General features: G+C 53.4%; 1 protein-coding gene across 5 annotated transcripts in view; it reads left to right on the top strand.

Annotated features, from left to right (window-relative positions):
• The first annotated feature begins 568 nt into the window (after positions 1-568).
• Positions 569-23,587, top strand: part of PRDM11 (PR/SET domain 11) — an 85,447-nt gene continuing 62,428 nt past the window's right edge. For 2 of the 5 annotated variants that reach the window (XM_037838689.1, XM_037838687.1), the window contains exon 1: positions 569-886. Coding sequence is in view for 2 of the 5 variants with exons in the window: in XM_037838690.1 (XP_037694618.1) it covers positions 9,956-10,105 (150 nt within the window). In the remaining 3 variants the exon portion in view is untranslated. Of the gene's footprint in view, positions 887-1,305; positions 1,691-9,932; positions 10,106-23,587 lie in introns of those variants that run through there. The other 3 variants (XM_037838690.1, XM_037838686.1, XM_037838688.1) reach the window with 2 other exon arrangements.

The raw sequence follows: 23,587 nt of genomic DNA, 5'->3' as shown, positions 1-23,587 counted from the left end.
CCGGGGCCCCCCGGGTTCTCAGAATCCCAATCTCTGCAACAAGATTCTATTTGAAGAACTCGTGCGTATGGCGACTTTCAAACCGCACACCTACGCAAATAAATTTTTTTTTTCTAACGAGTCCAAAACCCTTACCCTCAGCCTTTGCAGGGCTAAAAAATTGAGTTTTTATCGTCAAACTACTGGGCATTCAAAGGGTTAAACGGGATGGGGCCTGCTAACTTCGGCTGAGCGCGCAAAGGGTTAAAAATATAAACGCATTTATTCCCCCGACTATTTGGATCAAAATGGGCAGCAACGGGATCGGGCAAGCAAGGAAGCCCCCCCCTCGCAATGGCTTGCTAAAATTCTAGAACTTTTAATTCCGACCAAATTAAAAAAAAGGTGTCCCAGTTCGAAAGTTCTTTTAACCTTTTCTTTAAAAAAATTTTTTTTCTCGATTTCTCCCCGGGCTGGGTTACAAAACTCGTCCTCTCCTTTTTGGGTTCTAGGAGCTCTCTTCCCCACTCTGGGCAGGGCTCAGGGCGGGGGCCGAGGGGGCCCGGGGAGTTTTCTCCGGGGCCGGGTTGGGACGCGGCTGGTGAGTCCCGGCTCCGGCCCCTGAATTGGGGGGTCCGCGTCTGCCCCAAACGCCGCTTTCTTCCGTTTTCCATGTCATTTCCTGTACTAATAAGATGGTGGTCAAAGCAGGGGAGGAGAGCAGCAGCGAGTCGCCGCCGCGCCGAGGCTGGCGCTGAAACTTTGCCTCGCCGGGGACCAGCGCGCCCGCAGCGCCGGCGCTCCCGCCGCGGGGGCCGCCCGCCGAGGCCGCGGCGCCTCCGCCGAGCCGCCCGCCGGGCCGCCCGCGCCGCCCGGGCCCCGCGGCTGCCGCAGCATTCCCGGGAAGGTGAGTCAGCCCCGGTAGCCAATGTGGCCATTGAAAATGGCTTCGGAAAGCGCTCGGCAGTTTGCCAGCGAGCGCGGGGGGAGCCGGTGCAGGGGCGGGGAGTGGCTGCAGGAGGCGCGGGCGGCCAGGGGCCAGCGTGGAGAGCGCGAGGGGGGCCCGGGAGGGCGCGGGGTGAGGGTGTGGGCGGCTTGCCCCCGGCTTCGAGGTGGGTTAACCCTCGGCAGGTAGCTGCCGCCGCCGCCGCCGCCGCCGCCGCCGCCGCCGCCGCCGCTTCTGCGGGATTCGGGTCCGCCCCTTCGCCTCCTTCCTCCCCGCTAGCTCCTCGCTAGCTCGCCTTGTTACAATGTAGCCTTTTCTCTGCGCGGACGTTCCGCCCGCTGACGGACGTGGCCGCCGACCAATGGGAGCGGCGGCGCGGGCCGAGCGTTCGGAATGAGAACGGGGTGACACGGCCGGGGCGGGGCGCGGCCGCTGGCCTAGTTCTCCCGGGCGGTTTCGGCCCGGCGCCTGGGGTCAGCGTAGTGGGGCTCGGGGCCGGAGAGAGCCTGTGGCATCCGAACGGGGCCTCCTCCGATGCTGTCGACGATTTCCCGCTAAACGTGGCGGAGCCTGGAGGGCGTTTCTTTAATATATTTTAAATCTTAGTTGCGGTGTACACTCTTCAGGAAATCTCTCCAGAGTGTAGCCTCCATCCCCGGCTCCCATTCCCCAGGGTCCTCTGAGACGTGGAAACTGCAGAAACTTAGCCGCCCAGTGACCTTTCTCCTGTCAAGGCCAGCATGCCCTCCGGCAAGTTGCGGCAAGGTCAATACGAATGTCTTGAGCGGTGGGCGATTCCGGGTGGAAAGTTGCTTGTGTCTTTGAGCCAGGTTGGGAGATGGGGGCGTAGACCCCCTGGTGGGTTGGGACTTGGGGAGAAAAATGCTAAACCTTCTTTCTTAGGCATTTGCTTCATGTGGAGACAGCCTGTGGTATATAATTTAGAGTGGCTGAAAGGAAACACCCAGTTCTTTGTGCGAAGGGACAGGAGGCAATAAGGAGAGATTGCTCTCCATGCCTGGAAAGCCTGTAAACTTTTTTTATGTCTCTGCGGGGGTAAAAGAATTTTTCATGGAGCGTGATGCCTGTGGCACCCAAGCTCGCTTTTGTGGGCATTTCCCCTTGAGAGGGAGGACGATGGGGACTTTCCCAGGGACATGGTTGGGAGTGTGGGGTCTATCGGCCAGAGTTAACACACTGGGGTCTCCTTCGTGGGGAGCCAGGCATGGTCTTTGCCTACCCAACTCCCTGGGAAGTGAAAACTTCCCTTCTGGCAGTCCCAGGCCCCTTACTTTAGGTTGGTGGAAAGGGCTTCTCCTTACAGGGAACTGCAACTTGTTGGAATCTTACCTTCTGATAACTGTGTGACTTTGGACTTGACACTGTTGCCTTTGACCTCTATGAACCTTGTTTCTCCATCCCTAAAATGGGGCACACACAACCTGTCTGGCAAGGCAGTTGTGAGGTTAAACAGATAGTAGAGATGAAGTGCCTACCCAGGCCCTGGCCTGTGGTTTAAGAAGTGAGTTCTCTCCCTGGGATTATTGCTGAACATGCTGTACTGAGAATATCAGAATTGCCCAATAACCCCATCCAGGTCCACCCAGCCCCACATGGACAGAGCTCCCAAGGAGCAGCTGGTGGCAGGGTCTGGCTTCCTCCCCTGACAAATTCTCAGAGGTGAAGGGGCTCCCCCCCCCATGTGTCCCAGGGGCCTTGATCAGCCATCACCTCTGCCCTTATGTGCTATTTTTGGCCCTAGTCAAAATTCTGTCCTCTAGCTCCCCTTGGAGCCATGGGCTTCATAAGTTTTTTCTCCTTGTTGTTATGACTTACCTTCTTAGCCTTTCCTTTCTCAGACTTACATGGGATTTCCCTGGATCTAGGTTATTGGCAAGGAACTGTTTGTCCAGCTGCCTCCTTGGCCTGCCCTCTTGGTTGTCTCATAGTCATGACAAATGCATGGGTCCACGGCTGTTCCATAATCACCTTCCCTAAACTGCTTCCTCCTCCAGGGCTCTGATCTTGGCCAACGGTACCATCGTCCCACCAGTCCTTAAGGCCTTGGCGCATCCATCTTCCTTTCCCTGATCTACTCCATCCCCAGGTCCAGAGAACTTGGTCTTCTAAATTGAATCTGTCCACTTTTCTCCACCTCCTCCTCCTCTCCAACATCTTAGTCAAGTTACCACTGCCTCTCCCCAGGGCAACAGCAAGTGCCTCCTAACTGCCCACCCATACCTCTCCTTCCACTCTAGTCTCAACATCACATTCAGAATGATCTGTTCAAAATATGATCACATCAGGCCCCCCATTTCCTGCTTAAAATACCTAGAAATCTCCCCAGTGCTTTTAGGATGAAGAACCAAGTTGTTACATGACCTAAAAGCCCTGGTGTGATCTGGCCCCTGCCCATTGCTTGTCCTTATCTCCCACCACCCTCCTCTAGCTCTCTTTGTGCTCTATGCCCTGTTCTCTCCTGTACACGCTGTGTTCTGCTTCCTGGAATACTGGAATATTGAGTTGCCAGCTAATGAAGGAGTCAGGTTAGCGAAGGGCAAGATGATGTTGTCCCCTAAATGTTTCCATTTCTCCCCCCTTCTAGGCACATGGTAGAATTAACCTTTGAGGACCCCTGGTGCTTAGGCAGGGCTATGTGACTGGCCCATGAGTTGTGGCCTCCAGTGTTGTATAAACCTCTGGGCCAAAGTATTTAATTACTGGTGTGATATCCTCCAGCGTGTCCTTTTTCTCTAGCGTGGCTACTTGCCGGAGGTGTGATGGTGGTTGCTTCTGCTAGCTTGGGTCCCTGATTCATTGCATGAGTGGACCTCCCTGGATGACCCACAGGGGACATGCAGCATGAACAATAACTAAACCTTTGTTGTTTTAAACCACTGAGATGCTGGTGGTGTTTGTTACTGCAGCATGACCTAGCCTGCCCTGACTGATACAGGGGCGAGAGGAGTGCTCCAGGCAGAGACAAGTAGTGTACCCCTAGTTAATGGACAGAGGGGAGGACCACACCTTGGGAAGGCTCATCCTCAAAGAGCAGCCAGAGGGACATGCTTGAAAAACCTTCAGGGATTCCCATCACTGTGAGGAGAAAGACAGAAATCCTTAAACCGCTCTCCAGACCCTGTGGGGACATCATCTTTTGTCCCTCCCTTTTGTCATGTTCTGCCCAACATGGTGCTTTGCTCATGTTGTTCCTTCTGCCCTGACCGTGCACTTCACTCCCTGTCATGATCACGCTGCCTGACCCTTCATCTTTCAGCTTCTGTTTCACGTCTTCACCGTAGCCTTCCCAGCCCTCTCTGATTGGGTCGGACTCCCCATTACACCTCTCGTGGCCCCATGTACCTCTCCTTTGTACCCTCATCTCAGCAGTGATTTTACATTCATTGGTGTAATTATTTGCGTGCTGTCTCACTCTTCTGCTAGACCTTTAGCTCTGCAAGGCAGGAACAGGGTTGGGTTGAGTATGCCCTTGTGTTCCCAGGGCCCAGCACATGAGAGCTACTCAGTAAATACCTGCTGATGAATTTCTGAGCATTCATTACAAGCTCACTGTGCACTAGGGTTGGAGGATGGGAGTAACAAGCACTGCTTCCCTGAACTGTGGGCACTTTGGGCAGGTCTTTCCAGCTGGAAGGGGGGTGTTGGGCATGGCAGGCAAAGTGATGGGCCTGAGGGTTACAGGTAATGAGCTCCCCATCATTACAGGTGTCCATGCAGGGAGAGGAGAACCATGTTTTAGGGATGTATGAGAGGAAATTCCAGGATGGGGAAGAGGGTGAGAATTAACAGACTCTTGCACTCTCTTCCGATCTAGTGTCTTAGCTTGCCAGGGCTGCTATGGCAAGTACCACTGTGGGTTGGCTTAAACAACAGGATTTACTGTCTCATGGCTTTGGAGGCCAGAAGGCCAACCTCAAGGTATTGGCAGGGCTGGCATTCCCTCGGAGTCAGCAGCGTTCCGGGTGTCCTCCGTCACATGGCAATCTCTCCTGGTATCTGCTCTGATTTTTCCACTGACTTCTAATTTCAATTTTTCCTGCTCAGTCTGTGTCTGTCTAGACTTTCCCTCCTTAAAGGCCTCCAATCATATGGATTAAGGCCCACCCTGAATCAATTTGGACTCATCCAAATAGGATCGTTGAAGAATCTATCCACAGTGAGTGTATATGTTAACTAAAATAACATCTTGAGAGGTCCTGTTTACAGATAGGTTCACACCCACAGGACTTGAACATCTCTTTTGTGGGGGCCGTGATTCAACCCCCCCAACATCTAAAAGGTATATGATTCAGTGAGGGGGCTGTAAAGTGGGGGACTGTTCTGGTTTGCTAATGCTGCCATTATGCAAAATACCAGAAATGGATCGGCTTTTATAAAAGGGATTTATGGGGTTACAGATATACAGTTCTAAGGCCATGAAAGTGTCCAAAATAAGGCATCAATAAGAGGATACTTTCATTGAAGAAAGGCCAATGGTGTCCGGAAAACCTCTGTAAGGCTGGGAAGGCGCATGGCTGGCATCTGCCAATTCTTTTCTCCTAGGTACTGGTTTCACAGTGACTTTCTCCTAAATGTCTGTGGGTTTGTCTTTCTTAGCTTCTTCAGCTCCTGTACATCTAAGCATGTGGGGGGTCCTCTCTTAGTTTCTCTCTCTCAGCTCCTGTGCGTTCTTGTTTGTTTTCCCAGGGCGTTTCTCTCTAAGCATCTGGGGGTGCTCTCTTAGCTTTTCCGGTGTAAACTCTGGGCTAGCATCTCTAACCGTCTTCAGGCATCTCTAAGTGTCAGCATCTGTGCTGGCTCTTAGCTCTCTTAAATATTCCAGTGAACTAATCAAGCCCTGCTCTGAATGGGCTGGGTCCACACTTACTTGGAAATAATTTAATCAGAGTTGTCACCCACAGTTGAGTGGATCACGTCTCCATGGAAACAATCAATCAAAAGGTCCCACCCTAATCAAGACTAATAAGCCTGCCCCTCACAAGACTGCATTAAAGAACATGGTTTTTGTGGGGGGCATAACACATTCAAACCAGCACAGGGACCCAGGGACGATGAAGATGAAGATGATGATGCTGATGCTTAATGTTTCTTGAGGGGCTAATGGTATGCCAGGTAGGGTTTTAGATATGTCACATACCATCTGCTGAAAATGGTTCCACATGATAGATATTCTCTCCATTTCACAGTTGTGCAAACTGAGCCTGCAAGAGGTGAGGTAAGGGACTCAGGATTACATGATGGTACGGTCAGAATTAGGACCCTGGCACTGTGATGCCACCTCCTTAGGGATACTCTCTTGGAGTGAGGCAGAGAACCCCAGACCCCGAGAGAGAAGCCCCTTTTGAAACATCACCTGGGTTTTCTCAAGCCCTCACTGGAAGATGAGCATCTGGTGGTATAACCCCCACCTGGGTTCCTGGCTGAGAAGTTTCTGTGGGTTTCACACCAGGGCGGGTCTGAAACATCCTGGTGTTCCCCCACTTATTGCTGGAGTGCAGGCCCTCGAAACCCCAGAGCCCCACAGATCTCGGAGTGGGGCTTGGGAGAGGCTTTCCTGTGCTGGCCCAGGAGCTACAACGGAAAGACAAGCTGTGCAGAAAGGAAGAACAGAAAACACAATAAAGAAAAAAGAAAAATGTGCTGTTATTTTGGAAAAGCCTATTTCCTATTGCTGACGTGTATCTGCGTTGAAAAGGCCAAGACTCATGCCAGTCGTGGTGGCATCCCTGGGCTGAGAGGAGGGGTCTGGGGCTGGGGGCTGTGGTCGTTCATTCGCCAGGTGGTCGGGGCACACATCGTGCCAGACGCATACCGAGCTGAGGGGATGCAGTGTCCGTTCCTTGCCCCCGCAGAACTCACAGGGCAGCGTGGGAGGTGGGTAGTTAACCAGACAGCTTCAGTTTATGGCAGGAGGGGACGGGAGACAGCCATTGACTCTAAGTCAGGGAGAGCTTTCCTGAGGAGGAGGCCTTGAAGCTGCGTTGTTGAAGGGTGGGTGGGATTTACCACAAAGGGGAGGAGAGCCATTCCCTGCATGGGCACATGGAAGGGCTTGGAGAGATTTGAGGAGTTTATTTGGCTGAAGAGTGTATGCAAGGGGGGAAGGGGAGGGAGATGAGGCTGGTGGGAGAATACTAGTAATAATGCAACTAGTAGTAATAATAATGATAATATGACACACCAGTCATGACCCTGCCTCAGGACCTTTGCACTGGCCAGTCCTTTTCCCTAGAACACTGTTATCTGCACAGGGGGCTCCATTACCTCCATCAGGAATGTGCTCAAATATTTTTTCAGTAGCACTCTATTTAAAATTGCGTGCCTCATCCCCACCATACTCACTCTTCCTGCATCCCTGCTGTATTTTTCTCTGAGTGCTTAGCACATAGAACATGCTTTATATTTTACCTACTTGGTTTTGTCTGCCCCCCTCCTTCCCTCACTAGGGTGTAAGTTCTTAGGGAGCTGGGGGTTTTGTCAGTTTTGTTCACTGCTCCATGAACAGTGCTCAGCATATAGTAGGGCCCCAAATATTTGTGGGGTGAGGTAATAACTTGAGCACTTACTATGTGCGGAGTGCTTTACCTGCATTATCTCATCTAATCTTCACAGCAGCCCCCTGACATTGGTACTATTATTTCCCCATTACACAGTTTAGGAAACTGAGGCTCGGAGAGGCGGAGTAACTTGCCCAAGGTTTCATAGCTGGTGGTACAGCTGGGATTTGTACCCATAGCGTCTGGCTCTTGAGCCTTCTGCCTGACCCTGAGGCTTTACTCCAGCCATGTGGTAAAAGGTTGCTGGGGAGTTTATACTCTTTCCATTTGGCAGCAGGGAGTCTCAGAGGATTTTGTGAGGAGGTCCCATGGTGATCAAATCCATGTCCTGGAGATCAGGGGCAAACAGCTTGGGCATGAGGCTGGAGGCCAGGGGGCTGATTAAGAGGCTGTCATAGTGATCTCAGTGGGAAAGGAGGCGGGCTTGGTGGTGGCCTTTCCAAGGGGGGAGGTAGGGTGGGCAGGGGGAGGGGAGGACTTGGCCCGCCATGCTGAGGCTCAAAGTGGAGGGGTTGGGGCACAGTTCTGGGGGGCAGAGGTTTCCTAAATGTGCCTGGCTTCTGTTTCTGAGTACCCAGGGAACCCTTGGATAAAATTTGGCAAAGCAGCCTTGAGGGCTGGCCCCTTGGCAAGGAACAAGGAACTGAGAAGAAGCCAGGGTTGTGGGTTGGTGGAGTCAGCGCTGTGCCTTGGAGAGAATGCAGGCCCCAGGCTTAGTCCTGCTTCTGCCACTTGGGAGCTGGGGGACCTGGACAAGAAGCTGTCTTTGGAGTTGCCTGTTTCCTCATCTGCAAAGCTGGGGAGATAGCAGTGCTGGCCTGTTGGAAACTCCAAGGAGAGGAGTGCTGAGCATCGGCGAATGGCACAGGGCCAGCTAGGGAGCCCTCCTCCTCGGGGGTGAGGTCCATAGCCAGGCCTGGGAATAATCCTGTGATCCTCCAAGGGGATAGCACTGCCTGGATATGAGAGAGCGAGGACATTATATTGGTCCTGCCACTGAACAGTGCTCTGATCACAGCCTTGGACACACTCCAACCACCCCTCTCCTCACCACTAGCTGGTGTGCAAGGCCAGACATTTAACCTGTCTGGGCCTCAGTTTCCCTTTCTGTCAATGGAGACAGAATTGTCAATTCTGCCATTCATTCTCTGGAAGAAAACTTTTTCCTTCATGTTCTCAGGACCCAAATTTAAGATAATTTTATCTATGGGGTTGTAAGCAGCTGAAAGGAATACATATGGAGCACCAGGACTCTCAACAACAGCCCTCTGAGGAAATGTCCACATCCATTTACAGTTGAGGAAATTCAGGCTCAGAGAGGTTAAGTGACTAGGTCAATATCACACAGCTATAATCTAAGCTTTCCAGTTACCGCAAGGAATCTGCTTGTAAATGAAGCCTTAGGGTTGCTTACTTGTGTTACACAACAATTCCCAGCAGGTTCCTGGGTGCTTTAAAAATAGGATTTGGTTTATGAACTCTTGGTTTGCACAATCAGTTTCAGGACCCTCTCCCCACCCACAGGAACCTCATGGGTCAGAACTTGCAGGCACATTTGGACAGACCAAGAGCTTCCAAGGCCTTGAAATGGCATGGGGTGATGGGGCCAAGGTGGGGAGGGGCGGAAGGCTGCTGGCCATTCTGCTGTCTGGTATCAGCCTTAGATCAGGGGTGGGGCCCAAGGAGTGGTGTCCCTGTTTGCGAGGTGGGGCACACCTGGGCCCCTGAAGCCTTCCAGGGTTTTCCCTCCACCCTCTCCCTCTCCCTCTCCTCAACCCCACTTGAACCACAAGGGTGACCCAGTACTCTTGTCCCAACTTCAGCTTCTCCTGCAGCCCTTACCCTTTAGCCCATGAGGCAGGCAGGCAGGCTAACTCTTATGACCTCATTTCAGAGCTGAGAAAACTGAGGCCCAGAGGGGTGTGACTTGCTGGGGGATCACACAGCTTAGGGAATGACCAAGTTAAAAGTCTAACCTCAAAATTAGCACTCCTTCCTCTGTACCCCAGTCCTTGTCCTCCTAGAATCAGAGCAGAATGGAGACCTCAGAGAGTGCTTGGCTCAATTTCCATGACCTGCCCTCTAGCTGTTCAGCCACTGCTTGAATATCAGCAGTGGCGGGGACTCGCCCCCTCCTGAGGGGAAATTGGCAACAGACCCCAAGTGATGTGGACCGAAGGGATTTGGGGCGGAGAGGGGGTAGTGAGCAGTGGGCTCCTTCTCCCAGGCTTGTGGCGGGAAAGTGGGGAGAGTGGGACCAGCAGGCAGAAGGATCGACTCCTGACTCGGGCACTGAGCTGGGCTGGGATGGACGTCACTGAGCGAGTAAATATGGAACCGCCCCCACAATGTCAGCTTTCCCAGAGTGGCTTCTCCCACTACCTCGCACTTTCCCCAAGGGGAAGGGATAAAGGCCAGCCAGGAAAGGATCCTGCTGCCTGATGCCCAGGGGATGGAGATGGTGGGCTCGGGAGGCTCCAGGACAGCTGAGGGGCTTGGGGAGCAGCCCCTGGGATCCTTGGCCCCAGCAGGGAGCGAGCCTCTTGTAGGGGCAACTGAATGGGATCCAGCCGAAATGGACTCAGCGTTGTCCTGTCCCAAGGTACAGAGAGGGTACTCTGGGCGGGGGGAAGGTGGAGTTTGCAGACGGGGGCTGGTCCTTGACCTCCCAGCCCAGCCCTTTACTGCCCCAACCCCAAACAGGGTGGCATTTTCCCTTGGGGGGTGGGGCCACACCCCTCCTCAGACTAGCTGTGTTCCAGAAGGAAAGCCAAACGAGCCAGAGGGGACAAGCGTTTGGAGAGGGGGTGTTGAGGGTGAGAGGCTTGAGGTGTCCTGGTGAGGAGGGGGAAAAGGGCAGGGGGAGGGGGAAGCCCCCCGGTCTGGGATAGGGGGAAAGAAATCAGCAAACTCAGCAGTGAGGGAAGATTTCATTCCGAAGAAAAGACATTGACCAGGTCTTTTGGGGAGGATAAGCAAGAAGTAAGCCTCCAGGGCAGAGTTTCAGGGCAGGAGACCGGAGCTTTTCTTAAACATCAATAATAGTCAAACCTGAAGGAGGCTTAGAGCTGTGTGTGGCCCGGCCTGAAGCAGCACACGCTGTTCCTCTTTCCCAGTGGCCCACGATGCTGTTTACAGAGGAGAAATTAGCCTTAGTTTACAGAAGACAAATTGAGGCCCAGAGAGGTGAAGTGACTTGCCCAAGGCCACACAGCTAGTGAACGGCAGGGTCAGGATTTGAACCCAGGTCTGTCTGATTCCGGAGTCTGATTTCTTCACCCCCGCGTGGGACTGCCTCGCTGTTATTGTAGTAGTTCAGTTTGGAAGATGCTGTTGGCAGCTTGCAGTGGGAGGGAGGCTGGCCTGGACGATTTGGGCGTTTCCAAGTTTCTGCTCCTGGGACGTGCTGGGTGGTACCAAGATGTACAGGATGTGGATCAGCCATCACCTGGCGGGTCACCCTCTCTGTGCCTCCGTGTGCCCCCCTGAGAAGTTGGGAGGTCTAGCACAGATACCCTCAGTGTTGTGGGGTTTTGGGACCCTCACATCTACGCTTGAGGTTGATAGATGTTTGTGGAGCGCCCCCTTGGGCTCTGGAGTTACACATATAAACATGACGGGCCCCGCGCCCCAGGCTGCTCTGGGAACCAGGAGAACAGAGACCTTGTCAGTGCTGCAGGGAGCCTGGTCCACGGACCCCAACCCAGCTGTCTGCTGGTCGGCAGTGAGAGGGGTACAGAAATTGAGAGTAAGCATTGAGAAACTTGAATTGCAACTTGGCATTGCCATGTCTTTTTTTTTTTTTAATTGGATTTCACAAAAGTTTCAGTCAGTAAAAGATTGTGGGGGTGGTGGGGAGGCACTTTGGCACTTTGCAGCAAATTGTCTGAGCAACTCTGGCGCAGATCCTAACTGTGAGTGGAGGTCAGAAGTACCCTCCTTGCTGGAGGGTAAACCACACAGGGCAGGTGGGGAATAGGCCATTTTGCCTCGGCAGGTGGGAGAAGTTTGCCAGGTGGAAGAAGAGGGCAGAGCATGTAAGCCACCGGGAACAGGATGTGCAAAAGCTGGTGATGTGTGAGGAGCCGGTGATTGAGGGGATGGCAAGTGGTCTTGGGGGGCTGGAGAAGAGGCGGTGGAGACAGCACTGGGGAGGCAGGCTAGGGCCAGATTGGAGGGTGTCAGATGCCACGCCAAGGAGTTAAGACCTTCTCCTGTAGGCACTGGAGAGTCATTGATGGTTCTCAGGGAAGAGATGTGGTTTTATAATTTAGAAAGATCGTTCCGGCAGCAGTGGGTGCAAGATGAGAGATGAGATCACAGGTGCTTGGAAGGGCTGGAAGTGTCATCCAAGTATGTGTCTCTTGGCCTTCAACCTTCAGGAAGTCTCTTTCTTGCTGCCCAGTGGGTAAGTTGCTAGTGAACAGGTCTCTTCGCAGCCCATTTGGAGGGTGGCCAGCCCCACAGTTCTGCCGGTGTCCGGCTGCCCATGTGCCCCTTCTGGCTGGATAGGCAGGCAGGCCTCGGGGTGGGGGTGCTAATGGCATGGCTTTCTCAGTCTGTCTTGGTCATTGGGTTGGCATCTGGTGAGGCCGGCTGGCCAGGGTGGAACCCTTTTGTCCCCACCATCCTGTGCTACCTGTGCCGTGGGGTCATGGGCAGGTGAGCTGTCAGTGGGAGTGGGTGGGTCACCTCTTAGGAGTCCAGAGCCTTGTTCAGGAAGTGTGGGCAGGAGGAGGGAGGGCCAAGGTTGAGGCTGAGGGTGGGGGCTTGCCCAGGCACTGGAGGCTGGTCTGTGATGGCATGGGGGGGGGGGTCCCTGGAACAGTGGCCAATGGTCTGAAATTGCTTCCCATTTGTACCCTCATGGCTAAGACCTGCATTTGTGGTTGAGGCCACAAGGGACAGTTAATGTCCCCCCTGGGCCAGCTCAAGTGAGCAGACCGTGCAGGACTGCAGAGTTGCTTCTACAGCCCTTGGCAATGTCGCAGCCTCCTGTCCCAGAGCTGTTAGGAGCAGAGCAAGGTTCTCTGGGCCTGCAAGTAGCCACACGTCTGGGGAGGGTGCAGGCCTGCTGGGCAGGGAGCTGTGGGAAGAGCCTCTCCCCGCCAGCCCCACCTACACCCTCCTCCTCCTCCTCAGGGGCCCCTGTTCAGGGTGGCCCATCTTCCCCTCCCTCCCTGCTACTCCCCAGCAGGCCGGGGCTGTCTGGCTGCCGTCCGCAGGCTGCGGCTGGGCAGGTTGGAGGCATTAAGGTGCCGTGATTTTGACCGTGACCTTGGCCTTGCTTGGAGACTGGGTCTCTCTGGGCTGAGACTGGTCCCAAGCTGGACCTCATACTTGCCTCAAGCCAAGAGCCTCCCCAAGGTGGGGTCTGGCAAGCTCTGGGGCAGCTGAAGCCACACCAGGCTTCCTCCTGCTGTCCCTACCCTCCCCCAAACTGGCAGTTTTCCCTGGAAGTGTGAGGTGGGGCCTCCTTGCTTCTCACTGGCCCCACTCCCCTGTTCTGTGTGGCCCATGCCCCGTTCCTAGCGAGGCCTCCCCGGGCGAGGCCTCCAAGGCCATGTCCAGGGCCCTTTCTCACCGCAGCCTGCCCCAGCTTCTCTCCATGGCTGAGCTGTGTTCTTCCTCTCCTGGACTCCCCTTTCTAGTTCTGTCGCCTGCCCTTGCCCCAGTTCCCTGGGCCACCGGTGAGGCGAGGACCCGCTGGCCCAGCTCCCAGGGGCCCCTCCCCCAGTTTCAGGTGGAAACCAGACTCCTCCCTGGCACCTGCCACTGGCTCCCTCACCCTCGCTGAGCTCCCAGGCCCAGGGCCAGGACTGTGGCCAAGAAAGGCCCCCCCGCCCTTTTGGACTAACTCCTGTCTCCTTCTGGGCCCTTCTCTCCACGGAGAGGATCGCTCTCCCTGCTGCTTCCTTGTGTCTGCCCGGGGTCAGCCATGGGCTGCTGGACTTGCTGCCAGCCCAGCTGCTTTGGGAGCTCATTTGTTGCCGCCTGCTTTCCTCAGTGCCTGTTGCCTGTGGATGGGGCCCTATGTTCCGTGGGACTCAGGAGGCTGCGTGGACATTCCCTCGTTTTGTCTGCACAGCAAGCTTGGGAGGTAGATACTGTTAGCCCATTTTGCTGTGGAGGGAGTTGAGACTCCAGGCAGTGCAGTGACTGTCAGCGTCTTGTAGGAGGTCAGTGGCTGAGCTGGGACTCAGCCCCCTTCTCCTGGCCGGTCCCTGCTCCATAGCCACCTTGAAGGTGATGGCTTCAGTGACCTTGGCTCGTGGCAGTGTCAGGGTCCAGCTCCTGATGAGGCCAGGAGTCTGGCTGGGCTCAGGGCTCGTTCTGGGGCCGGGGCTGGGGCTCAGCTTGTTTCAGGGGCCAGGGCTCACTGTGTGGCCGGGGCTGGAGCCTGGGCTCCAGGTCACCGTCAGGGGCAGTCAGGCTGTGGGCTTTCCACGTCCACGCTCTCCTCCTCCCTCCTTCCAGAACTCTGGCTTCCACTGTGAGATCCTCCAGAGAACCGGCCCTCGGCATCTGCGACAGGCCGGTCATGCTGGGACAGAGGGGCTGGGGCCATTTCCCCGTCAGTCACACTGAGGTCGAGCACTCCCGGCCCCTCCCTCCACTATGTTACTCCCAGAGACTCGATGCACGTAGAGAAAGGGCTGTGCTCCTGTTTCCCTGAGGAGGATCCAGAGGTTCAGAGGGGGCCTCTAATCCACCCATCCTGGTGGTGCTCAAGTTCCCTCTACAGTCTACCCCCACCCCAACACAGATGCTTGCATACCTCCAGGGATCAGGAGCTCACTGGATCCCAAGGCAGCCCGTCATCTTTTTTCTTTAATTTTACTGTTTTAATTACATGAAGAATATATAAAAATATATATTTTTTGCTGTAAAAAAGTCAAATACTATTTAATAAACTAAAGCCTTCCTTGACATCCACCCATTCCAGACTCCTCTGCAGGGATACCCACTGTTATTGCTTTTCTATATATCCTTCTAGAGTTTTTTGTATATATTTAGACGCATACATATAGAAATATATACCATTATAGTATATATTTTTAAATATAAATGGTTTCACGTAGTACAGGTCGTTCTGCAAGTTTTTCATTTAACCCTGTATTCCACCATGGTTTTAATAGAGATCTACCAGAATTTTGTTGTTGTTGTTGTTACTGATAATGTGGTAGTGTTTGGAGAGGATCATCATTTATTTAGCGGTTCCACTATGGCTGGACATTTAGGTTAATTTTGATTTTAATCTTGGGCCTCCTTGGGCATACCTAGAGTAGCTAGTGCTGGTTTATGGACAGCCTGTTAAAGTTTTCAAAATTATCCTGCAATGTTTAAAATCTGTCCATTGAGACTTTGCACAGAAGCAAATGTCTCCTCATGGCTTCCCCTCTTTCCCTAGTTCTCCTTTATAGAGCCAGGAAGAAAATCTGCCCCCTGGCCTGTGCCAGCCCTTACGAGAGTTGGAAACAGTGGCCACAGCCCCCAGAGCCTTCTGTCCTTTACACTCAGGCTCATCTGCCTGGTTTTGAGTGCCCCATCTCCTGCTGGCTGCAGTTAGGGTAAACGGCCGAAGTGTGCACTCCAGAGGCAGAATGTCTGGGTTCACATTCTGTCTCAGCCTCTCGCCAACTGGGTGTTCCTGGGAATGCTACTTAACCACTGCATGCCTCAGTTTCACCCTCTGTAAAGTGGAGAGAATAATAGCACCCACTTCACTGAGCTGCTGGAGGATCAAGTGAGCTAACGTGTAAAAGTGCAAAACGCTTTTTAGTAAATGCCCAATAATGGTCTTACCCTGAGGTCTTTTCTCTGCATTAGCCCCAGACCCCCCTCCCCAGGCAGAGGGCTTGGGCTCCTGGTGGGCAGCCCAGGATGGCTCCAGCCTTTTTCACGGCCTTCATCCCACTGTCCACTGACGTCCCAGGGGAGGCTGCTGCCTGGGAGTGCGGCAGATCAGATTGCTGCCGACTTGGCCCTGCGGATTCTGGACCAGGGCCTCTGGGGAGGGAAGGAGGTTAGCCTGACCCCTCACTTGGAGGAGGTGGCCAGGAGCCTGGTATCGTAACCCCACACCCTGGACAGATTTACTGGCTCTCAATGGGGCCCATTGTGGCTGCCGATTTGATCTCCCTTGGCCCGCAGGGTGGGCAGGAGAAGAAAGCAGCTGGGGGCTAACCTCTCCCCTGAGAGCCCTGTGGCATCTCTGGGCCACACTGGCTGGCCCAGGCGTGGGTTTGCCTCTCAACCCCTGGGGCAAATCACTGCAGGATATTATATTTTTAGTGCTAGAAATGACAGACCTCTTGCTCTTTTCCTGCCTTCCTCATATCCCCCCTTTCAGGTTCCAGATCGCCTTCATGCCACCATGTAACCAGCTCCTCGCAGCCACCCTGTGAAACAGGCAGCCTGGCCAAGCTCACTCCACAGATGTGGAAACTGAGGCTCAGAGGGGTTAAATGATTTTCCCCACAGCCACCCAGTTAGCCACTGGCAGGTTTGGCAATAGTGCCTGGGCCATCTGGCTTCTTGTCCAGTTCTTTTTCATGAGGCCACCCGATGTGTGAGTCTTGGCAGGAGGTGCAGCTGGGCAGCCCCACTTGGCCTCTCGCTCTCTGGCTGGTAGCATGTGTGGTTGGGGAGCAGGGAGGGCCGGGATTATTTCCTGAGAGGCAAGAAGTGCCTGGCTGGCCCTGGGCCCAGCTCTTTCGCAGCACCAGTCACAAACCCTATCGGTAGCCAGAAGTGGTGGAGGTCAGGGTGAAGCTGCCTCAGCTGAGGCCCATCCTCCTGCTGGGCAGAGGAACCATGCTCCATGCCTATCCTGTGGCAGGCATGTGGGTGCCACAACCCCAGGGACACCGGGCACTTCTCCCAGGTGAGCAGGAGGTAGCTGTTGTCTGACACATTTTAAGGCTGGAGAAAGTGAGGCTCAGAAAGGCCAAGGGCTTGTTAGAGCAGGCGGGTGGCAGAGGGGAAATTCAAACCCACCTCCTGATCCTAAATTTAGGGCCTCACCAGTCCCGCTGCTGGGCCACACCAAAGAGGTTGACCTCGTTGAGTTACGAGCTTGAGTTTGGTGTCAGGTGGATGTGGGCTTGGTCCTGCCTCAGTTAACAACCGTGAATTCATATTTTTTTGCATGTACTATGTGCTGGACGCGATTCCAAGTCTTTACCTGTAAAAGGTTTCATTTAATCCTCAAAATAACCTGATGAGGTAGATTCCTTATTATTGTCCATTTCACAGCTGAGAAAACTGAGGTGCAGAGAGGCTGACTTCCTAAGGTCATAAGGAGTCAGGCAGGGATGTGAATCCCGACAGTCTGCTCCAGAGGCCTCATGGAAAGTGCTACACACTGATCCCTCTGACGGCCAGGAGGGCATGAGGGCAACACCACACCTTTCTCAGTCCTGGCACAGGGCCACCCACCTGGCAGGCACCGGGTATAAATGTAGGGAATGAATGAATGAGAGGCGCGGGATGAGCTACTTCAAACGCCAGCTTTCTCGTCATCAAGAGAGCACCATCACACCTTTTCTCCAGTGTTGACAAGAAGAGGCAGGGCTTGGGCCATGAAGATTCTGGGTCCGTGCCAGCTGTGGTCACTCTAGGGGGACAGTGCCCCTGAGCTGCTCTGACCCGTGTCCTGGGGAGTAGGTGTGTCCGCCCTGGCGCTCGGCTGTCCGCCCCGGGGGACAGAGGCACGTTCGCCGTGCATGGCTGGCTCTGGGTGTCACCTGTAGTGGAGACAGGGTTTCCTCTGGGCAAAGGCAGGTGAGGGGAGGGCCTCAGGGTGGGCACTGTGACCATGTGGGTGCCGGACCCTCGTGTTCCTACTAGCGCTTGCAGTCACAGCCTGCTGGGTCCTTCACACACACACACACACACACACACACACACACACACACACACGCACAAATATACACACATTTTTTTCATCCATGTCATGAGCCCATCTTTAACCAAAGCTCAGAGAGGTAAGGTGACTAGCCCAAGGTCCCACAGCTGCTGAGCAGGGTTCCAGTCTGCCTGCCTTGCCTCCTGCCTTCTGGGGGAGTCCATTCCAGTGGCTCTCATATCCCCTGCGGGGTCCAAAAGTAGGGGCAGATACTTGGGGCAGAACAAGATCAGGGTGGGGGGGCACCCCGTGGTCCCGGCAGGTGGGGCTGCAGCCCAGGTGACTCCCACCTTGGCTGCCCCTGCACGTGAGAACCCCTGATGCCCCCCTTCCCTCCCCACCCCGACCTGCTGTCTCTATGAAGAGCTCTGACAACAGGATCTCTGCAGCACGACCTGGGAGAGGCTGGTGCGAGCTGAGGCTCGGCCACATCTGTGCTGTATATGACTTTGAGTACCTTCCCCTCTCCGGGCCTTGGTGTACTGCCTTGGGGGTCTCTGATACCAGCTCTTCAGTCCTCGTGTAAGGGATATAGTTTGTGCCTTAGGGCCCAGACCAACACTTTCTCAGCCCTTTTTAAGATACTGGGGTATTAGTAACCTTCCGCTCTGCAAGTTGGGATAACTGGGTTGGGAGTTGAGGTCCCAAGATTGTGAGAAGCAGTGGGAGGGTGTGGTGTATCATATCAGAGAATCCTCCCGCGGCCACTCACCTTGCCCCTCCCAGAGAACACGAGGCTGGGGAGACAGCACCTAGCGCCATGGGAAAAGCACAGCTTTTGGAGTTGGCGAGATCTGGGTTTGAATCCTGGTTTTGCCAATTTCTTTTGGTTACCCACGTAACCTCTCTGAGCCTGTCTCCTCACCTGTAAAATAAAGGAGGTGAAACTTTTAAGATTGAGGTGAGGATGAAATGAGTTGATGTGTGCAACTCCCCGACAGCCTGCTGATGACGTGCACCGAGCACTCCCTGGGTCTGTTGGGTGAGGCAGGGAGGGGGTCAGAGAAAGCTCCAGAAGCCTTACCAACAGCCCTGGAGGCTGGGTCCAGAAATAGAAGACCCCGGAGACAGAGGCTCCTGGTGGCCAGGCTGCCCTCTGCCAGCCCCCGGAGGTCACGCTGAACTGGCAGCGTGGGCCTTCCCTCCTTCCCAGGGCTGTTGGCTGCATAAATTACTCGGCAGCCTTTGGGCTAATTTTACTTTCTTGGTTTTCATGAATCATTTCCCATCCGGGGGTGTGTGAGAGCAGTGGAAATGGCTCTGCCAGCTGGATGCCCATGTGGCAGCGAAACGCCTGCAGCGAGCCCTGCTTGCTCGCTCTCAGTAAGACCCTGTCCTGGGACAGGGGACCTGTGGACCACAGAAAAGGCTCCAGAGCTCTGGCTCCTTCCAGGAGTGTCCCTGGGCCTTTGGGTTATCATGATGTGGGGTACATGAGCCCACAGCCCATCCTGGGGCTGGAACTTGGGCTCAACAGAAAGGGATTTGGAATCAGCTAGTTTGGGCATTAGGATCTGGCCCAACTTTTGTGGCGGGATGGGGTAGCAGAGACCCCTGTGCTATGCTGGATGCTTCTTTGTGCTTAGAGAGAAGTGGCCCAGCTCTAGAAGTTTGCCCAAAGGCTGGTTTTTCATAATCACAGAATGCCAGAACTGGCAGGTCCTCACAGAGAGTCAAGCCCAATGGACTCATTTTACAGATGGGTAAACTGAGGCTCAGAGGAAGAAAGGATTTGCCAAGATCAATGAGTCAGTGAAAGAGGTAGGACAAATAACTAACATTTACTGACTTCTTACAACTTTACTCACAGCAATTCTATTTGACTATGACTTTCCTCATTTTACAGCAGAGGAGCTGGAGCCACAGAAGGTGAAATAATTTCCCCAGATCACACCATTAGTAAGTGGCACAGTCAGGATTTGCATCCAAGCAGTCTTGCTCTAGAGCCCATGCTCCCAGCTTCTACCACCCAGTGGGCCATGGGGCTGCCTTTGTTCCCGTTCTCCTTGCCTCTCCTGTGCCCCCTGGGAGCGGGTTTGCTGGGTTGCTGATGCAGGGGTCCCGGAAGCTTCCAGCATATACCCTCTTATTTTGCCCATCTATTCACCAAGCATGCATTGAGCCCCTCCTAGGTGCCAGGAACTGTTCTGGGTGCTGGGGATTTGGGAGCAGCCAGAGTTCTGGAGAGAGGCTGGGAAGCCAGTGAGTTCCCAGCGCTATACCCCCATCTTGCCCGAGGTTCTCCAGAGATCACATGCTGGGGTCTCAGAGGACAGTGTCTATACCTTGATTTCTGCCACACTGGCAACAAACTCAGATGCCCCAGCGAGGCAGGGAACGTATATGAATGACTTGGAGTGTGAGCACCTGTCCCCTTTAAGCAGGGCCACCACCTCTAGCAAAGTGTTGCCTTGTGGGACCATCCTCCTGGAGTTGCCAGTGCTTCCGATTTTCCAGAAAAGTGGACATCCCCGTTTTTACATGAAATCTTCCATTTCTTCAAAGTTGACAACTAAACCAAGAATAAAAACGGAAGAAAAGAACAGCCATCAGTTTGCAAACATGCTTCCTTTTCTTTGCTGCCTCTTTGCAGGCCTGACTCTGGTGGAGCAGGTTCTCATCCTGTCATCTCTTGGGGGCCACCTGTCCCAGGAAGCCCCTCATTCCCTGTCATATAATGCTGTCCCCCACCCCTGGGTTGCATTTATCTGTGACCTAGACACCCACCCTACTAGATGGGAACCTTGGAGTAGTGGAAAGGGCACCTAGGCTTTAGGCTGGGCAGATGCCAGGCAAGTGCTGTGCAGTCTTGCTCAAGTCCCTTAACCTCTCTGAGCCTCCATTTCCAATCTGAGAAAAAAGTAAAGTAAAACTGTTGTCACTAGGTTGTGGAAAGGACTAAATACTATCTGACAGAAACTCAAATCAAGCAGGATTATGCCAAACAAAAAGAAAAAAAAAAAAAAATTTATGGGCTCAGCAAAGTGAGAAGTCCCAGAGGATCTTGAGAGTCCAGGTACAGTTGCACCTAGGGTCTCACACAGTGTTGTCAGGATTCAGTCTGTCCATCTTGCTCTGTCTCCTGTGCTGGCTCCTTTCACAGGCAGGCTCTCGTTTGTGGTGGCACAGTGGCTGGCTGCCAGCAGATCCATACTTGCATCCTCTTCTCTCATCAATCCCCACAAAGAATAGGCCTCTCTCTTCCCAGATTCCACCAGAGCTCTAAAATTCCAACCTATTGACTGGCTGGGCTGTATAATCTTCCCTGCACCAGTCGCCATCACCAGCAGATACAAGCCCTGACTGATGGGTCCTCAGTCATACTCCCACTCCTGGAGCAGGCCATTTGGGGAAGGGGGCTCCCCAGGGATGCCAGAGGGCTTGGTACCAGAAGAGGGAATGCTGCTGGCAGGCAAACCCACAGACATCCTCTGCAGGTGGTAAGCCCTGGGAGGGCAGAAAACTCACTCAACCCAGGGTCCCCAGCCCGTGGGAGAGTGCCTGGCATTCGGTATAGCACACACACATTGTCAGTGAACGAACAGGTGTCCTCCATAGCGTGTGTACAGCATTCACACACCTGCCCGCTGCCACCTCCTTCCTGAGGACGGGGATCAGATCTTCCACCTTTCCGAGGCTCACCTCCTGGGACAGTGGCACGTGCCCACAGGTGCCTCTGCCATGTTCAGTTTGTCAGCTCAGCCAAAAAATCCCCAGAACACCCATTTGTTTCAGCTTCTGGCAAGTTTGACAAATGGCAATTATGAGAATTAGTGATCACCACACTTGTCATTTGCAGGTATCCTTCTCAGAAATTATCTCATTCTTTGTTTACTTCTTTGTTGCCTGTGTCCAGATCATTCTTATTGTTTGTTCCTCTTTTGAGATGGAGCAGGAAGCAGAGCTTCAATTTCGTCAAATATAAAATTGGGGAATATAATCCACTCTGCAAGGGCAGAGAAGATTAAGCAAGATAATGCAAAAATGGACTCACCTGGCCCAAAGTAGATGTTCAAGAAAGGCCAGGTTCCCTTGGACCCCCTTCCATTCAAGGTTCTGGTATGAGCCCACATGGTTGTATTCATGGAAAGGCACTTAATGAATTCTTAAGTGATAATACTAATAAATGAATAAAATAAATAAAATGAATAAATAATAAAATATTAATAACAATAAAATGTATTCTTAATAAATGGCTACCAGAATGGTCATATATAAAGTTGACCATTTATTTGACCATTGGTCATCTATTTATTCTTTTCTTTAATTTTTTACTTTTTTAACTGCAAATTTCATTGAGATATATTCACACACCATATAATCCATCCAACGCATATGATCAGTATCTCACAGTATCATCACCTAGTTGTGCAATCATTATCACACTCAACTGTAGACCATTAGTCATATATTTATTCTTAATAAATAAATATGGAGAGAGAGAGCCTCAGGGAAGAACCCAATCTCATAGCATAGGTGCTGAAAGTGGGTCAGACTTAATGGATCAGTGGTCAGTTTCTTACTCACAGGACAGCAAACGGTAGGGTCTTCAGCATGGCAGCACCAGTGGTCCCAACCCCAAGTCCCATGGGGCAACGTGATGGGCCCAGAAGGCCACTCTGCACACGCGGGTTTCGATGCACTGGAAGAAATCGGAGCTAAGGGCTTGGCACCTTTTGTAGCAAGCGGTGAAGAAGCCAGCTCCCCTTCTCCAGGGAGCGAGCAGCTGCACAGTAGTCACACTGTGGTGGCCTTGACCTACTTTATTACCTGACTAGCCACAGAAATGACTCAGGTCGGAGGACAGTGAAGCCTTACCATTTGGCAGACTCAGCAAGAGCACGCAGGGGTGTGCAGGGTCCGTGGCGGGCTGCCTCTCCCATCACACACACTCACACATGCATGCATGAGCAAGTGTACACACACACACATGCACACGCACACACATGCCTTTCTTGCCCAAAGAAGGTGGGACACTGAGTTCCCTGCTGTTAGAGGTTTTCACGCATGCTTGACGATGCTATGTACCGTCGCTTCAAGCATCTTGCGATTTAGGCTGGTTCCTCTCAGGCTTTAATGTGTATGCAAATCCCCTGGGGATCTCTTTAAATGGCAGGTTCTGATTCAGCAGGTCTGGGGGTAGGGCCCAGGATTCTGCATTTCTAATCACTCCCCACGCAATGCCGATGCTGCTGGACTGTGGACCATGCTTTGAGGAGCAAGAATTTAGATGCCTTTTAAAGTTCCTTTTAATTCTGAGATTCTGGGCATGACTGGATGGAAAACAGCCAGCAAGTATGGCAGGGGCGGGGATGGAACAGTGAGGGAGTGGGGAGAAGGAGCCTGCAGGAGGCGTGCAGGCTGGTGCAGGGGTGCAGGGCAGGCACCAGCCCACTGGGCCCCTTCTTCTCCTGCAGCCTCCCACAGGCCTTCCACTCTGGACTACTTTGGTCCAGATGATGGGACCCCTTTCCCTGTGGTCAGCATGCTAAAAAAGAGCCACGTGGTGTTGTAGCATGGTCCTACCTCCCTAAATAGCGGCCCCGTATTTGGGGGTAGCTGTGCGTGGTGTCCTGGAGAAGGACAGGGAGACCTGAGGCTGGAGGAGGGGGCTGTCGGCCCCAGACTGGATGGCAGTGGGTTCCTATCCCCCACTGCCTTCCTACATGACCTTGACAGGTCACTTCCCCTCTGGGCCTTAGTGTCCTCATCTAGAGGGAAAGGGCTGGGACCAGATGGTCTGGGAGTGCTAACAGATTGTTGGAGGCTGTAAGATGTAAGGTGGACCCCTGCCCTGACTTTGGGCAGCTTGCTTAAACTCTCCTGGTTCCTCATCAGCATCATGTGGGTAAAGAGAGGACAAAATCGGCAGACGTGCTGGGTCTCCAGCATCTGCCTAGCACCCACAGGTGATCAGTGCATCTACATATCCAGGCCTCTTTCAGTAATGACCTTCCCATCCTTCAGCTTGGGAGTGAAAGTATAGCCACTCAGTCCCCTGTAGCTCTAGCCCAGAGACCCCACAGACCTTGCAGCCCGACCCTGGCCCCCCTCTGTCTACCCTCCCTCTATCAGCAGATAGTTCTCCTCCGTCCCTGCCCCACAGGCAGGCACATTCAGCTCAGGGGATGGGGCAGCCTGGGGCATGTTTTGCAAACTATCAATACTAATATG

This window comes from Choloepus didactylus, chromosome 6 (assembly GCF_015220235.1).
Source record: "Choloepus didactylus isolate mChoDid1 chromosome 6, mChoDid1.pri, whole genome shotgun sequence".
NCBI classification, from domain to species: Eukaryota; Metazoa; Chordata; class Mammalia; order Pilosa; family Megalonychidae; genus Choloepus; species Choloepus didactylus.
The sequence above is the reverse complement of the archived record's forward strand: the minus strand, read 5'-3'. Positions and strand labels throughout refer to the sequence as shown.